At 43.1% G+C, this 17,563-nt stretch overlaps 1 protein-coding gene and 1 non-coding gene across 5 annotated transcripts in view; one reads left to right on the top strand and one right to left on the bottom strand.

The window, feature by feature from the left end:
* Nucleotides 1-13,454: 13,454 nt before the first annotated feature.
* Nucleotides 13,455-13,557, bottom strand: LOC137757498 (U6 spliceosomal RNA). Its single transcript, XR_011072349.1, has one exon. It is a non-coding gene; the product is annotated as a U6 spliceosomal RNA (small nuclear RNA).
* A 1,959-nt stretch (nucleotides 13,558-15,516) lies between these two features.
* PHF8 (PHD finger protein 8) overlaps nucleotides 15,517-17,563 on the top strand; it is an 85,983-nt gene continuing 83,936 nt past the window's right edge. For all 4 annotated transcript variants that reach the window (XM_068533862.1, XM_068533861.1, XM_068533859.1 and 1 more), the window contains exons 1-2: nucleotides 15,517-16,216; nucleotides 17,129-17,319. In XM_068533862.1, the coding sequence (XP_068389963.1) occupies nucleotides 17,222-17,319 (98 nt within the window). In that variant the 5' untranslated portion in view covers nucleotides 15,517-16,216; nucleotides 17,129-17,221. The remainder of the gene's footprint in view (nucleotides 16,217-17,128; nucleotides 17,320-17,563) is intronic.

Here is a 17,563-nt window from a genome sequence, read left to right as displayed (position 1 = left end):
ATATCTTTGTGATTCTTTTCCTGATCTCTTACTAGGGACCCCTGTACGGACTCACCACTGCCAGTCCCTGTAGCACTTCGCTGCATCTCTGCTAGTAGATTAAACTTGACCATCTTTGTCTTCTTGGCATCTACCACCAAGCATGCACTTAGAAATGTTTGATGACTAAATCAAGAACAGCTAAAACACCTTTGAAAATGTTCCCTGGTGCAAAACAGATTGTAGATTTCTGAGGCAGAGGATGTGTTGGTGGCAAAAACACAAGAAGATTGAATATGAACGTTCATCACTGAATGGTATGCATGCTTTTAAATGGGGCTCTCAAAAAAAAAAAAAAAGAGTTCTGAGTCACCTTTGAGCAATAGACTGATGCTTGGAGCAGAGTCTGAAGCCAGGACTCTAGGGCATTCTTCTTACCTTACTGCTTCTGCTGAGTGTTGCTAGCTGGGCTTGGCCTCCCTGGCTGCTCTGTGCCTTGTGTGTACAGATTACAAAAGGAAACAGCTGAACCTAAAGGCGAGCATTAGAGGTTACTGAAGCTTGTAAATACTTACCCTTAAATGAAAACTATCATTTGTAAAAATTTGTTTTGTGTTTGGTTCATTATGGCTATAGATGTCTTTTCCTAACCTTTGATCTTTGAGTGTTGGGACTCAGAATTTAATAGTGGGAAATCCTTAGCATTTGGCTTTTAAAAGTTACTGTTTGCTGAGGACCTATTAGGTACCAAGCATAGTACTAAGCTATTGTACACTGTTTCTAAGCTTCAAACAACTCTTCAAAGTAAGTACTATCCTCACTTTACACACGAGCAAACTGGTTCAGTGGTGCCCAAGTTCACACACAGCTAATAAGTGATAAAAACCAGGGTTCTAAACCTATGTTTTGACTAAGTAGATAACTCTTATTTCTGCCTCCTCAGCATTCCTTCCTCTTTCTGGCAGCAGTTAAGTGCAGTTTTTTGTTTTTCTTTTTCCTTTGGGGAACTGCTCTTTCCAATCTTGGGGTAGGGATGGGTTGACCATCAGTCACATGGCTTCACCTCCCCCAGTGCAGGGATGGGTATATGACCCAAGCAGCGTCAACTGTGTTTTTTCATGGACTTGAGGGATAAAGTGACCAAGAATGAAAATATCTCTTCTAAAATCACAAGTATTAGGAATAATGTGAGCCTGGAACATTGTCTTCTATTTATATCTTCTACAACTAGTCTTTTATTTGTGTGTGAGAAATATGAAAATTCTGTGCTCATTTATTAGGAGCAAATGCAGAAAGTCATCTATTGGGGGATTACTATGTGCCAGAGAGAGTTCTAGGCAGTTTATTTTATATATTTTAAAACATTTTCATCTTATTATTCAGTCCTTACACATTTATAATCTTTAACTCTAGAAAAGGGGAGTGTATCAGTTGGGATAGGCTAGGTTTTGCTGCTATAATAACCCCCAAATCTCACATAATAAAGGTATACTTCTTGCTCATTATGTCCAACATGTATTGTCAGGGGAGCTCTGTTCATCCAAAGCCACTTGATAACTCAGACCAACAGAAGCCGCATCACTGAGTTGGGAAGGAATGTGACCAAAATACACACTGACTCTTAAAGCTTAAAATGTCACACATCACTTCTCTCTTTTTATTGCCCAAAGAGATGGCCCACATGGTTGCACCTAATTTCCTAGAGGTGGAAAAGTACAATTCTACTATGTCCCTGGGAAAAGGGAGAGGTAAGTTTGGTGAGTCGCAATAATAGCATCACAGGGAGAAATGACCCATTTCTGGGTAGATTTGACTCATTGCCTTTTGACTGGTTGCCATTACCTAACCACTTGAGTCATTATACCTAAAATTTGTAATGGAATAGTGAAACATTCATTCCCATTCCAGTGTCATAGGGATTCTCTGCATGTGGGCTGAAGTGGATATAATCTTGTGGTAACACAAGCATTGAGTTTAGCTCCCCTAGCCCACCCTGTGGGGGTGGTTATGAGGATTAAATGACATAGTGTATGTAAAATGCCTGGCATATAATTCAGCCTCAATAAATGTTAGCTGTTATGGGTTTGGTGGGGGTGGGAGGGTTGGTAGTAGATGAAAGACTTGTCTATGCTCCCAGTCCTGATTTCCTCATAACACGTTCCTTCCTAGCCTATAATCTGGCATCAGCCCTTCCCATTTGAATGTGGCTGCTTCCAAAGGCGACTAGTGTGCTCCCAGTCACCAAGTCCAGGGTCTTCATACAGGCATCTTGCTGAGGACTTCCACAGTAATTGACACTGAAACACAACCCATTTCCTGAAATTCTCTGGCTTCCCTGACATTTCTCTGCTATTTCTCTTTCCTTTTTTGACTACTTAAAAAAATTATTATGTATTATTTGATAAACACAAAAGGATACATGTAACATATGTTAATGAAATTCAATAATAAAATGAACACTCATGAACCCACTGCCCAACCTAAGAACTATCCCATCTCTCTGCCTTCCCCAGAGGTAACTGGTATCTTGACTTTTAGTTTTCATTCCCTTGGTTTCTTTTTAAATAGTTACATCACATATGTAATTATTCCTAAACAATATATTGTTAGGTTGTACTTGCTTTATAATTTTATAAAAACGTTATTTTTATGTAGTGTTCTGCAACTTCCTTTTCTCACCCAACTTTTTTTTTTCTCTAAGACTCAAACACGTTACTGCTGTAGCTGTAATTTGTTTTCACTTCTGTATAGTATTCCATTGTGTGACTATACCACAATTTATCTACCCATTCTCTGTCCAATGGAAATATGGCTTATTTCCATTAATGTTGCCGTGTATGCTTGTGCACGTGTCTCCTGCTGGGACCTAAGGTATGCAAATGCTCACTTTTATAAGATAGTGACAAAATTATTTTTAGAAGTAGTATTAAATGGGAATAATAATGCCTGCTTTACCTCCCTTATAGGTAGTTGTGAGAGTTACACAAGCTAGTGGATGTGAAAACACTTTCAATACCTTAAGAAGACACAGTTGACATGCTGGTTTTGAGTCCAAGCTCAAACTCCTAAAAGTTGCCTCATGTGCATACTGGTTTCAAGGACCAAAAAGACAAGGCTGTTCCGTGTCAATTTAAAGTATTCCTAGAATTTTCTCATGACAAAGACTAGACTCTTGGATTCTGAGGCAGATGTCTGTTTGTTTTCCTACCTGACCAGCAGCCTTTCCTCATTTCTTCCATAACAGCACCTCAGTTTTCCAAGGAACTACCTCTATTCCATTTTTGGAAGTGTCCTCAAGTGCCCTGCTCTCCCTAGCCAGCTCACTGGGGTTTATTACTATTGTCATGGCTTTGTTTGTTTGCTTGCTTGCTGTATTTTGCTTGCTCTTTAAAGACTCCTTTTACTTCTGATAAGTCCAGCATGATAAATTGATTACAAAAATGGCCACAGTTGTTCACATCTCCCTGTATCTACACCTTTTGCAGCTCTTCCCATTAAGAGATGGCATCTGTTTCTCCACCCTTCAAATCTAGACTAGTCTTGTGTTTTGCTTTGATCAATAGACTGTTGCAGAAGTGATATTATGTCAGTTCTAAGCCTTGCGTGCTTCTGCTCACTCTCTTGGACCCCTGGAATTACCATGGGAATGAGCCTGGGCTAGCCTTCTGGAGGATGAGAGACCCATTTGTCTAGCTATATCCAGCCAGACCAGCTTAGACTTGTCAGCCACCAACCAACCCACCAGCAGACCACAGATACATGAGTGAGCCCAGCCAAGATCAGCCAAGCCTAGTGCAGATCAACAGAGCAATAGACTCATGAGCAACAATAAATGGTTTGGTTTCAAGCTACTGAGTTGTGGGTTGGTTTATTATGCAGCAGTTGCTAACTCACACATCCAGCAATACAATAAAAATTATGTTTTATGCAGGATCTAGTTGTTCTTTAGTAGGAAAGCCCTTCAGGATATTTAGTCTTCTGTACTGCCTCTCCAACTACTTCTTCATTTCCTTCTTAGCATGTCTCTTAAGATTAGCATTTCTCAGAGTTTCTGTTTTCAGCCATCTTCTCACTATTCTTTCTCCCTGGTCAGTTTCATCCTATCCCATGGTCTCAGCTCTTACCTTTATACAGATGAGTCTCAAATCTACCTCTATGTGAACTTTACTGAGCAGAGTCAGAGTTCAAATGGTCTGCTGGACAAGTCCACATAATACTCTCCCAGAAAAATCATAACTCAATATGTTTAAATGTGAAGTCTTACTCACACTCCTTCATTGTTTCCTATACTTCCTCCTCCTCCAGCTTGATTCCTCTATCTCTGGTTAATGTCACTACTATCCTCACATCACCCAGGCCAAAAACCACATCACCTCAGACTCTCCTCTTTCCATATGCCCAATCATTCTGCAGTGTCTCATATCTGTCCCTTCCTCTCCATCTTCATGGTCCCTCCTCTTCTTCCTTCTTTTTCCTCTTTTCCTCTTTCTTTGTTCTTGCTATCAAAGTGTGATCAGTAGTCCAGCAACATTAGCATCACTTGAGAGCCTATTAGAAATGCAGAATATTGGGCCCCACCTAAGATCTATTCAGTCAGAATCTGCATTTTAACAAGATCCCTAGGTAATTCATATGCACATTAAAGTATAATTAGCAGCTCCCCAGTTAAGTCTCAATCTGGATAGGTGTAAGTCCTCACCAGTTTATAACCTATGCACCATGTTAGTGGCACTCAAGCCTGGCTGCACATCAAAATACCTGAGAAGTCTTTAATTTTCCATTCACCTTTTCATGATTTAATCTTTTAAAAAATAACATAACGTTTATTAGTTGTTTCTTCAATACAGAAACACAAAGAAGGAAATTAAAATTGGCCTATGCCTTGCCCAGATAACTCCAAATGACATTTTCTTTTTTGAAAAAAGGAAAGTTTACCTAAGGTTAGGCAACTCAAACAGAATAAAAATATACAAAATGAAGACTGAAGAACCTCTAGCACCACCTCAATTTCAACTCCTTTCCTCAAATATAGCCATTCTTAATCAGAATTAACCTTCCAGGAAACAATTAAGCATATATCTGCTTATTTATTCTTTTGTTTAAAAAGTATAAATTACTCCCTTTTAATCATCATGATTTTAATACTTAATATATCTCAGAGATATTTTTCTGTGAGCATGTACAGAGTATTTCATAATTTTTAACACTACATAGTGTCCATTAGATGGATGATTCAATCAGATGGATCAATTCCCTATTGACAAGTACTTTGAGGTCCAGATTTTTTTTAAACATCTTTATTGGAGTATAATTGCTTTACAATGTTGTGTTAGTTTCTGCTGTATTAGTGAGGTGGATGGACCTCTGTCTGGTCTGTCATACAGCATGAAGTAAGTCAGAAAGAGCAAAATAAATACCGTATGCTAACACATATATATGGAATCTAAAAAAAAAAAAAGGTTCTGATGAACCTAGGGGCAGGACAGGAATAAAGACGCAGAGGTAGAGGATGGACTTGAGGACACGGGGAGGGAGAAGGGTAAGCTGGGACGAAGTGAGAGAATGGCATTGACAAGTACTTTGATTGCTTCTAGTTTTAGCTATTACAAACGGTGCTGCAATGATCATCCCTGGGCATATATTTTGGTAAACTTCTGCAAGTATATCCATAGGGTAAATTTTTAGTCCGAGATTGCTGAGTATATTGGTTAGGGCGCTTTTGGTTACAAGTAACAAAACACAACTCCAGCGGTAGGGTGAGCTAGAGCTACCCAGTTTCTTTAAGTCCCTCTGCTGTGCAGTCCCTACTTTATCCAAGTGGTTTTCCAAGTGTGGTCCCTGGACCAGCAGCATCAATATCACCTGGGAACTTCTTGGAAAAGGAAATTCTTGGTTCCTACTGCAGACCCGCAGAATCTGAAACTCTGGGAGTAGAGATCAGCAATCTATGTTTTAATAGATTAGGTGATTATGATGCACACTGAAGGCTGAGAACCAGTGCTTTAGCCAAGGTGGCCACGAGATGGCTGCCAGTGGCAATGGAGGCTTTGAATCTCTTCCTTTAAGTCCAGCAGAGAAGAGAAAACTCTGACCCAACATTCCCAGTGAGCAGGACTCCCAAGGTTCTCCCTCATTGGCTTGCTTAGGTCACAAGTCCTCCCCTGAACTAATGATGTCTGTGGTCAGAAGAACTGGGAGTAAGATCTGTTTACCCCAAAATACATGGGCTATGAGTGGGAAGAAGAGATATACAAATAAAAATCTACAAATTGTTGGGAAGGAAAAAGGGGGAAATGATAGCTGAGGAGGCACTAGCAAAGCCCACAACATTCAAAGAATATGTGCGTGTTCTATTTTGATATATATTGCCAAATTATAAATGAAAAAAGTTGTACCAACTTCAGTCCCACCAACAGCATATGAAAGTATCTAGTATTTCTTTATACCCTCACTTGCTCTACGTACAATCAAACTTTAAACATTTCTCAATCTGATAGGTGAAGATGGTATTTTATTGTTTTGATTTATATATGCCTTTACTCATGGATGAGATTGAACATCTTTTCAAATCTCTATTGATATGTGTATGTCTTTCTCTCCAAATTACTTGCTTATTCTTTAGCTCATTTTACTATTGGGTTTTGTCTCTTTCATGTTAATTCTTCTGAACTCATTATAAATTAAAGAAATTAGCTTTTTATCATATATGATGCAAATATGTTTTCCCAGCTTTGCTGATCTTTTGAATTTGTTTATGGTATTTTTTTGCCTCACAAAGTTTTAACTTTTATGCAGTGAAATTCATCAGTATTTTTCTTTACTGGCATCTGGGATTGAGATTCTGCTTCAAAAGGGCCTTCCCCCATGTCCACCTTTCCAGGTGAACATTGACATCATTTGTCAAGTCTGTAAAACTTTTAAAAATTAAGGATGCTGAGCCTCCACTCCAGACCTAATAAAGCAGGGTTTGTAAATGTGACACTCTGTACTGGGTTGAATAGTGTACCCCCCAAAATTCATGTCCACCCAGAGCCTGTGATTGTGACCTTACTTGGAAATATGGTCTTTGTATGTTAAAATGAAGTCATATTACATTAGGGTGGACCTTAGCCCAATGACTGGGGTCCTTATAAGAAGAGAGAAATTCAGGCACACACATGTGATGATGGAGGCAGAGTGATACACCTACAAGTCAAGGAATGTCAAGGATTGCAACCACCAGAAGCTAGAAAGAGACAAAGAAGGATGCTTTGGTAGGGCTTTCAGAGTGAGCATGGCCTGCCAATACCACTTCTAGCCTCCAGAACTGTGAGACAATACCTTTCTGTTTTAAGCCACCCAGTTTGTGGTACTTTGTTATCTATATCTAAATTAAAATTAAATCTAAATTTTAAAAAAATCTCCAAGTGTGATTCCAATACACCACAGGTTGAGAACCACTGGACTGAATAATAATCATAACCATCCTCGACTCAGTAATAATTCTCCTTTAGAAAAGCAAGTCCTGGTATTGAGACAATCAGCTATCCTTTTGGAAAAAAATAAAGTTATCCTTACATCATATCAAATTCACTATAATAAACTCTAAATGTATTCTAGAAGCTGGGGACAAGACAAAATCCCTACTTTCATGGAGTTTCCAATCTAAGGAGAGACAGACCATGAACGTATAAACAAATAAGTTGGGTAACTTCAGTAAGAGGTGATCTATGAAGAAAATAAATCAAGGTAATGAACTGGGGCACATCTTTTTTTTGTTTTTGTTTGTTTGTTTGTTTTATTTTGGCTGCATTGGGTCTCAGTTGAGGCACGCAGGATCTTCGTTGTGACATGCAGGATCTTTTTAGTTGTGGCATGCAAGCGGGATCTAGTTCCCTGACCAGGGATTGAACCTGGGCCCCCTGCATTGGGAGTGCGGAGTCTTGCCCACTGGACCACCAGGGAAGTCCCAAACTAGGGCACATCTTAATGTAGAGAGGGTGGTTAATTTAGTTAAGGTGGTGAGGGAAGGCCTTTTGGAAGAAGTAATATTTGAGCTGACTCTGAAGGTGTCAGCCATAGGAAGATCTGGGGGAAAAGAGTTCCAGATAGGAGAAATGCAAAAGTTGAGAAGGAAATGAGTTTAAGGTAGGTTAAAGACCTAAATGGAAAGCACTATGACAGAATGAGAAAAAAAGATAATATGGTTGTTGCCTTGTATAAAAAAGGTCTTCCAAAACAATAAACAAAAAAGAAAAGCCATAGAAGAAAAGATTGATGTAAATATATCAAGTGGCTATACAAACATTCTGTATGATAACTCCTGTATGCTAACACAAACCATAAACATGTTACATACTGTGGGAAAATATCAGCAATATATATAATAGACAAAGGGTTAATATCCAGAAATATAAATGACTCCTACAACTTAATATGGAGAAAACAAACAAACCTGTAAGAAAAACTAGGCAAAGGTTACAAAAAGTTCACAGAGGATGGGCCAATAAACATCATATAAAAAGACATTCAACTGCACTAGTGAGGGAAAATGCAGAGTTAAAAACAAACACGAGTTACCATTTTTTTTCTCCATCAGATTGGCAAACAGTTTAAAGGTCAGAGTCTTAGGAAATGTGAAAATACACTGCTGATGGGAGTGAAAACTGGCACAATGCTTTTGAAAGGCAATTTGGCAGTATGTAATTAAGATTGAAAGTGGCCCAGCAACTCACTTGTGGGTGTCCACCTGTACACAAGGAGGCCCCTACTGGTATGTTCACTGAAGCTCTGTATTACTGAAAAATAAAACCACTTTAAATATCCATCAGGAGAGTGGAGAAATAAATCAAGACCCATCCAAATTATGGAATTCCCTGAACAGGAATTCAAAAAAGAACAAGGTTGATTTTCCTTGCAGAAAGATCTCCAAGATGTTGCCAAGTGAAGAAAGTAATTGGCCAAATGATATGGACAGTATGATCCTGTTCACGTGAAAATGATAGATATCCACACTAACCTCCATTTTTCTGTGTTGTAAGCTTGTCTCTACCCACCCTCATCCCCTACTCCCAGTGGAAAGGAGTTTGTTTAGAGCAGTAAGGCTGTTTGAGTGGCTACAGTCCCTTCAAATCATCTCACAATTACCATCCAGCAGGAGTGGGAGCCTGCTACATAATTTGTACATAATTTGAAAATGGAGGGTTCCTTGTTCAAAAGCCAGGGGAGAGGTGGGAAATGCAGTTAAAGGCACTAAAATAAAATGATTTTTCTTTATAAATATTTTATTACTTATATAACATAATAGGGATAATAGTGATACATGAATAACAACATAAACTTACAAATTGCAGAACAATATTTTGATCATAATTTATATAATAAATAATAACGTTATTAATATGATACCTTGATTGATCATAAGATTTTTCTGGCTCACTTTTCTGCAAATTCAATTATTTAATCATCAAATCTATATTTTTAGCAACCTCGTTTTGAACCAGTGTGATTGAAGGTAACATCAGTCAAGATTGCAAATGTTTGATAACTTTTCATTTTGAGAAGGAGCTTTCTACTGATGCAACTGTTACTGGCACTGTTTGTTGTAGGCTGTGACAACATTGGGATAGATTCCTGATAAATTATTTCAAAATACAAATTTTCATACATCTAGATCTGATGATTCTTGTAGAACAATGTTTCTAAAAAGATTTAACTCTTCATACAGATCAGTTTTGTCTAAGTCTGAATCTAATTTTAAATATAAATTTATACAATGGCATTTAACGTTTCCTCTGACACTTCCTGTAACTTGTGGAGGTATGCTATAGACTGAATGCTTGTGTCCCCGCCCCCCAAAGTCATGTTGAAATCCTAACCCCCACAACGTGATGGTACTAGGAGGTGGGGCCTTTGGTAGGTGATTAGGTCTTGAGGGTGGGGCTCTCATAAGTGAGATTAGTGCCCTTATAAAAGAGCCCCCAAAGAGCTCCTTCACCCTTTCCCCCACACAGCAAGAAGATCACCATCTATGAACCAGAAAGTGGGCTCTCACCAGACACTGAATGTGCCAGCACCTTGATTTTGAACCTCCCAGCCTCCAGAACCTTAAGAAATAAATCTGTTCATTAGCCACCCAGTCTATGGCAATTTTGTTATAGCAGCCTGAACAGACTAAGACAAGGTCATACAAGGAATAAAAATGGCTTCATTATTTATTTATAATTCAAAACACCTTTTTGTGCATTCTACCACTATATCTTCAATTATAAGGAAAACACTTTTAAATTGTCTTCCTCATTAATAATTGGTTCATCCAAAGCCTTCATCTGTGTCTACTTCGATGATCTTTAAATTTAATTTCCATTTCCTAACCTGTGGATATTTGCTTTGCAATTTTGCACTAGTTTTCAAAATGAGCTATTCTAAACCAGGGGTCCCCAACCACCGGGCCGCACAGCAGGAAATGAGCTGCGGACGAGAGAGCGAAGCTTCATCTGCCGCTCCTCATCACTCGCACTACCACCTGAACCATTCCCGCCCGCCCCCCCCCCCGCCGCCCTCCGTGGAAAAATTGTTTTCCACGAAAGCGGTCCCTGGTGCCAAAAAGCCTGGGGACTGCTGTAAAACTCCTCAAAGAATTCTAATAACCCCCAGTGATGTACTTTACTTCAATGTCCGTGAGTACTTTTTAATTTTGTAATAATTTACTGACAAAGTTTACTGTCTGAGTGCCAGCAGTTCCTGTCCCAGTGCTCAGGCCAGAGTTAATATTTGTGCACATGCTGCAGGGACAGGCTCTGTTGACAGAAGGGCAAGATTGCCTCTCACCACAGGTCCCATCACTGCCCCCATGCAGAGGCTGTCCTTTCTCTCAGGGCTATGGCTACTGCCACCCCTGCTGCTGCTGCTTGTGCTACTCCTGCCACCATTGTCACTGGCCCAATGTCCCCCAATCCCCCCGCTCTGGGCCCCATGGTGCCCCAGACTGCCCCAGATGTGCTTGTATATGCCAGGCGGCCTGGCCAACTGCTCAGCATGCACATCACCTGCCATGCCCACAGGCTCTGCTCACTGCCACCCAGTGTATCTCTTCTGCTCATGTGTATGCTCCATTGTCACACTGGACTATACTTACAAGACACAGGTTCAAAGATAAAATTATTAAGAATGTCAAGACAATGACAGGAGAGCATTAAATCAAGCCTGAAATCCTTTCTGGGAGCAGAGCTCTGTACAGGTGGCACACCACTAAAGCTGGCGCTGGAGGAGTGGGTTGGTGTTCTCAGCTACCTAGTTTGGCACCTGGGGGAGCATCCTGCTAGTTTTTATTCCAAGTGAATGTAAACCATATTTTGCTTCTGTGATTCAAATTATGCAAAGAACTGTCGATCACCTTTCCCTATGACATGGATCTTAGAGCTACCAGTTGCTGTTAGATTCACACAAGGAGTGGTGAAGAGCCTGGAGTCTGGCCCTGTATTGCCAGGAACCCCAGCTTGCACACATACTAGCTATGTGGCCTCGAGCAGGTGGTTTAAAGTCTCTACACTCAGCTTCCCATCCATAAAATGGGGATAGTACTAGTACCTACCTCATGGGGATAGTACTAGTACCTACCTCATAGGGTGGCTGTAAGGATTGAGTGAGTTAATGCATGTGAAGAGGTTAGAACAGTGCTTAGCGCACAGTAACTTCTCAGATAATGTTATTTGTCATTATTTTGTCTTTTGTTTTCACTGTCTTTGTACTTTCAAGTCCGTTTTGGAGCAAGTCTGTTCTTCCTCATGTAATGTTTTCTCATTTTTCGCCATTTTTCTTCATGTATTTTATAGTCCACTTTGGCCCTCATCATTTTTCCTCTCAACAGTTATATGTACTTATATGCAGAGAGATGAATCGGAAAAGAGCTCGCTGAGGTTCCCTCTAGGAAAGTAAGCAGGGATTGAGTGGTGGTCAGGGGCATCTTCAGCCTGTTTGGATGTTTATTTACAATGGAAATGCATATACTATTGCCTATGTAATTAAAAGTAAATGTTTACAGCTGTTAAGTGGAGGTGGGGTAGAGGAAGAAAGTTTCCAGGGCAGCCTTGTACTATGGCGGCCAGTTCAGATCACGCACTGATGTGAGACACAACTAGAGCACATATTTCCAGGGCAACAGCTGGCTGCCTCCCATCCACGGCAGTGTGAGTTCCTTTGTCAGCAAATCTAACTGCCTCGGATTCAGCCCCCTGACAGCTTTGCCTTCCCCGTTATCCTTTACCCCCCAACTCTACTACCCAATACCACTGGAGAAGAACTTTTAGGGGTGGGTACCACTGTACCTGGGTCAAATGCCACCTCCTGTGAAGCCTTTCCTGACACACTCACTGAATATGTTTGAACTAATTGTGGCTACCTTTTTGTTCCTACACATGTTGTTCATACCTCTAGGTAGCACTTAGGGTTTGACCTTTTTCAGCCTTTTATTGTTCATTGAACCTTGCTTCCCTCATTAGACTGTATACTCCTTAAGGGTATACACAGGGTCTCTTACTCATGTCTGGAGATGCCACCCCAAAACCCCACCCATACCCCACCCAGTCCATCATAAATAAATACTCAGGAGGTATTACTGAGAGAGTGCCCTGAACTGGCCCCCACCACCAAATTAGGGACTTTGTACTTTTTATTCCTCCTACCCTGTCCCTGGCCAGCTCTTCCTGTTATTCAGGTCTTCCACTCATATGCCAGCTTCTCTAAGAGGCCTTCCTTGACTGTCTAAAATAGACTACCATCTATTCAAATCTTTCTCTGTCTCATAACTTGTTTTATTTTCATCATAGCACTCACTGCCGTTTGAAATTCTCTTATTTGACTCACTTTATTGTCTGTCTCCCTCTCTGGAATGTGAATCACAGGAGGGCAGGGACCTTGTCTGAATCCCCAGTGCTAGAACAGTACCTTGCATATAGTAGATGCTCAATAAATATATGAATGAAATTGTATTTGTTTTGATTATTGACTGATCCCCATGAAGAATATTAGCACTATGAAGGCCAGGACCTTATCTGGGTTACTGCTACATCCTCACACCTAGTGCCTCTGGGTTACTGCTACATCCTCACTGTAGTGCCTAGTGCATAGTAGATGCTCAACAAAGAATTGTTGGGTGAGTGAATTAATGTTCCACATACACCTTAACTCAACATACTCCACACTGAACTTAGTCTCTTCTTCCCCACGAAACCTGCTTTTTCTTCTGTGTACCCTGGCTCAGTCGATGGCACCATCACCCAGAAATGATACCCAACCTAGAAACAAACTCACACTCCTTTCACTCATTCACCCACTACTTTCAATTAGTCTCCTAGCCCGGCCTATTCAACCTCCAAAATATCCCACTTATCTGATCATTTTTTACCCCTGCTGCAACTATCCTGATTCAGGCCTCATCTTTTTTTCATGACTAATGCGACTGCCTCCTCCTCTCTGCCTCTCCCCTTTTTCTCTCATTTATTATGGAATGCTTCATAAATTTGCATGTCAAACTTGTACAGGGGCCATGCTAATCTTCTGTCTTTTCAATGTTAATATATGTGCTGCTGAAGCGAACACCCTCCTGCCTTCTTGTGAAGCTAAGAAAGCTTAAGCTGCAGGGTTTGTCACTTGCCATGTGGTCACATGGTCATATGTTTTATAAAGTTTGCAAAATATATTTAAACCACAATTGGTTAAAATTGCTGTCCCTTTCCACTGAGAGTTTTCCTGGTCACATTTTCCTTGTATTAGGTGGTGCTGGAGCTGCCTCAGACATTTTTGAGATCCATCTAAGTGGAAGTTGATTTGCGGGATACATTTAGTTTGGGTTTAGTGGGGACATTTATATGTTTGTACCGCTTCTATTTATAGTTATTACCCAGGTGTAGGAATGACTTCTAGAAATACTCTGTCTACCTTTGAACATAATTTTGTATTCACAAGTCTATATTCTTTTCTTAATGAAATCCTACCTCACAAACTGTACAAGTTTCAGGTCCCACTAAACCTGGATTGTTCTCTGGCTAAGCCACAAATGTGACTCTGTTGCTTTTGCTCAAAAACCTACAATAGTTTCTTATCGCTTACAGGATAAAATCTAATATTCAACTTCTTTTTGTAGATGTCTTCCTATTGTGCATCCATGCATCTGTACATGAAAATCCTTTATATACAATGTTCTTGTTAATTTAGTGAACTTTTATATACCCTCCAAGTCTCTCTGAAATCTTCCTTGACAGCAGCAAGCAGCTTCTGAGGCACTTTCTTAGCCTCATTCTGCACTTTGCAAGAGGTATCTGTGTACTTACTAGATGCTATATTCCAACTGTTTACCTGCAAGCTTGTCTCCTGCACTGGCTGGCAATCTCCCACCGCAGAGTTCCTCTTTTTCATCATTGTATCCCCAGGGCCTAACCCACCATCACTTAGGAAACTGGTGTGCACACACACATTTCCTTTTCTAAAGCAGTTGGACCCTAAGAAAATGAAATAGTAAGAGTATTTCTAGAGAATATTCTAGAATGTCTGAGAAAACCAGCGCCACCTTGAAGCATATGTGTGGAGTTCCACTCATTCAACCTCTTCTCCCACCCCACCCTCAGGCCGTAGTCAGAAAATCGTGGGACAGGTGCATGGAAATCCTTGAACTGTATCTGAGCTGAACTAAACTGAACTGGGGTGGGGTCAAAGAAGAGAGATTTCAGAGGGAGCTGGGGACAGAGGATTTACGGAGGAATTACGATCGAGGGACCGAGGGCAGGACGCGGGGTGGGGGGGGGTGGTAGTAGAGGGTGCAAGGTTCAACAACTTCCTGGCTCTGAAACTTAAGCCACTTGGCTTCCCTAAGCGCGTGTCCTCACTCTGGGATAATAACAGAGCTTCCCTTGCAGAGTGAAGAGTAAACGACCCGGAGACCGTGTGAAAGAGGCCGGCCAGCTGAAGGTGCTCAATGAACGGGAACCTCTGTGAGTACTCGCCCCGCCTCCACCCGGGCCAAAGGCCCGCCCCGCCGCCGCCACCTATTAAGTTTGCGGAGCACAGTCACAGAGTTCACCTCCTCTCGTTAAGAGGAAAAAGCTGGGGGGAGGAGGGGAGGGAGTGTGTGTGTGAGGGGTGTGTGTGTGTAGGGGGTGTGTGTGAGGGGAGGGTGTGTGTGTGTGTGTGTGTGTGTGTGTGTAGGGTGTGTGTGTCTGGGGAGCAGGGGAGAGAGTGAGTGACAGTGTGTCAGTGATGTTGGTTGGGGGGGGGGGGGTGCTTAACTCCCTGCTCGCCCGGAGTAGGGGGAAGGCGGGGAAGGCTCTGGCCCCACTCAAAATGGAGCCAAGCGCCTGCCTCGCCTAAGATGGCGGCCTCCCCGCCTTTCGGTTCCGGGTTCTCAGCGTCGATTGGGTACCTGGGGAGTCGACCGGGTCCAAAGGTGGCCGAGCCCCGCCCCCTTTCTCAAGGTGACGCTCCGCCCCCGATGGCGTCACGCGGGACCCGGGGCCCGCCCTTCCCCGCCTGTGCCGCGGTTACCTCGCGTGTCCGGCCTTCATAAGATGGCGGTCGGCTCGCCTCCCCGCGGCGGCACCGCCACTCTCAACATGGTAGCTGTTTACCCCGTATTTCTCCTCCCCTCTCCGCCTCAACTTCCTCGTTGTTTTGAATAAACTTTATTGACTAGTCTGAATTGCCTATCACCGCCACCGGGCTTCTCCCGGCGATTTTTCGGGCTGTTTTTCTCCAACCGGGCCGCCGGTTCATCTCCTTCCTCGTTGGTTTGCTCGCGGCGATCTCCTGCCGGCCCAGCGACGCCGCCGCTTGCCTGTTCGTCAGGCGGCCGCCGGACTAGGCCCGAGCCGCGGGCTCCAGTAGGCCCTAACGGCCGGGCCCGGGGCAGAGCTGTGGAGAAAGCTGCCCTGAAGCACCGCCGGGCGGCCAGGGCCGCGCGACCCAGCGGGTGGCTCGAAACTAAGGCGAGAGAGGTTCGCCGCCTTGCCGTGACGATCCCAGAATTCGGTGCGCGCCGCCTGTGGGGCCGGAACTGCCGGCCAAACCTCCGCTGAGCGAGGCGCTGAGCAGCTCCGGAGCGAGCCCGGCCGCCGGCGCTTCGGTGGGACTAAGCTCTGCGGGCGTGAGGAATCCCTGCGGCTTTGCGGATGAGGCGGTCCCTGTAGGGTTCCGGACCGAATACGTTCTTGTCAGGTTTGGGGCGTGAGGAGGTTCCTGTCAGTTTGGGAGGCGTGAAGAGATTCTCGTAAGTTTCGGGGGCTGCAAGGATATTCCTGTCACTCTTGGGATCTGTGACGAGATCCCTGTCAGTTTTGGGGGACAGGGGAGTCTTGGTCAGTTTGAGGGGTCTGTGAGGAGATACCTGCCAGTTTCAGAGCTGTGGGAGGAAAATCCTGGCTTGGTTGCAGGAGTGTGAGGAAATTCTAGTCAGTTTAAGGGGTTTTGAAGCGATCCTTTCGAGTTTTGGGGGTGCAATAAGAACCCTGTCGTATTTGAAGTAGAGGGTGAGCTGATCAGTTTTGAGGTTGAGATTTATTTCAGTTGTTGGGGTGATGAGACTCCCGATTGGTGGGGGATGGAATGATTTTGAGAGTGAAGGAGCAGATCATTTAAACTCTCACAACAGAACCCCAGAACTGTGATTTGAGTTGGGCGCCTAGTCTTGTCTGCCTCGTTGCTGAAGACATCGAGGTAATTGTCGAGTAATCTGAGGACTTCCCAGGATCCCTCATCTCTCTCTAGTTGCGTCTATTTTGGGGGTGAGAGAAGTGGCTTTTTTTGAGGTACCCCCAGCCTCATCCTCTAGGCTATGCTTTGTGTCATAATAAATATTGAGAGCCCTGGGAAACAAGGTTGCTAACAAGGAGAAGGTGCAGTGAGGGATTAAAGAACCTTCCTGAAAAGGCATCAGATCTTTCCCTGAAACCCGGAAAGAAGTTATCACTGACCCTGGGGGCTGAAGGAGGTAAGGAGGGAAAAAAAGCCTCGACGGCAGAGCGCCGTTCTTTATTTGTTAAAGAAATTCTGGCGGCCGGTGGACTTTCTCCGATTGCCCCCTACAGCCGCACCAGCTGTGTTGCATCCCAGCAGCGGTAACTGCCCATTTGTGAGCTGAGGGACCTGATTTCACTCTGTAAAAAGTGTTGTTTGTGCCCAGCCTTCGTCCAGAGAGAACGCGTGCTGCCGCCTCCCGCTACCTTTTGACGCTGTGAACCTGGCGCACCGCAGAACACTCCAAGGCCGGGCGAAGATGGCCTCGGTACCGGTGTATTGCCTCTGTCGGCTGCCTTACGATGTCACCCGCTTCATGATCGAGTGTGACATGTGCCAGGACTGGTTTCATGGCAGGTAAGGAGGGCAGGGCACGCTGGACAGGGTGTAGTGACCAGGTGCTCACTCGCTTGCTCCTTTCTCAACTCTGGTTCAGGTTCCTGCTCAGAAACTTATTTCCCCTCTCTTGCAGACAGTTAACACCAACCCACCTCCCAGACCCAGATTCTTACATCCTTCCTTGCAGACTAGGGCCTAGCTGACATTGGCCTCTGGTTTCTCCTCTTTTTTCTTTTCCCATATGTATTTCTTCTTTGCACCC

The sequence above is a fragment of the Eschrichtius robustus genome, chromosome X (assembly GCF_028021215.1).
Source record: "Eschrichtius robustus isolate mEscRob2 chromosome X, mEscRob2.pri, whole genome shotgun sequence".
NCBI classification, from domain to species: domain Eukaryota; kingdom Metazoa; phylum Chordata; class Mammalia; order Artiodactyla; family Eschrichtiidae; genus Eschrichtius; species Eschrichtius robustus.
The sequence above is the reverse complement of the archived record's forward strand: the minus strand, read 5'-3'. Positions and strand labels throughout refer to the sequence as shown.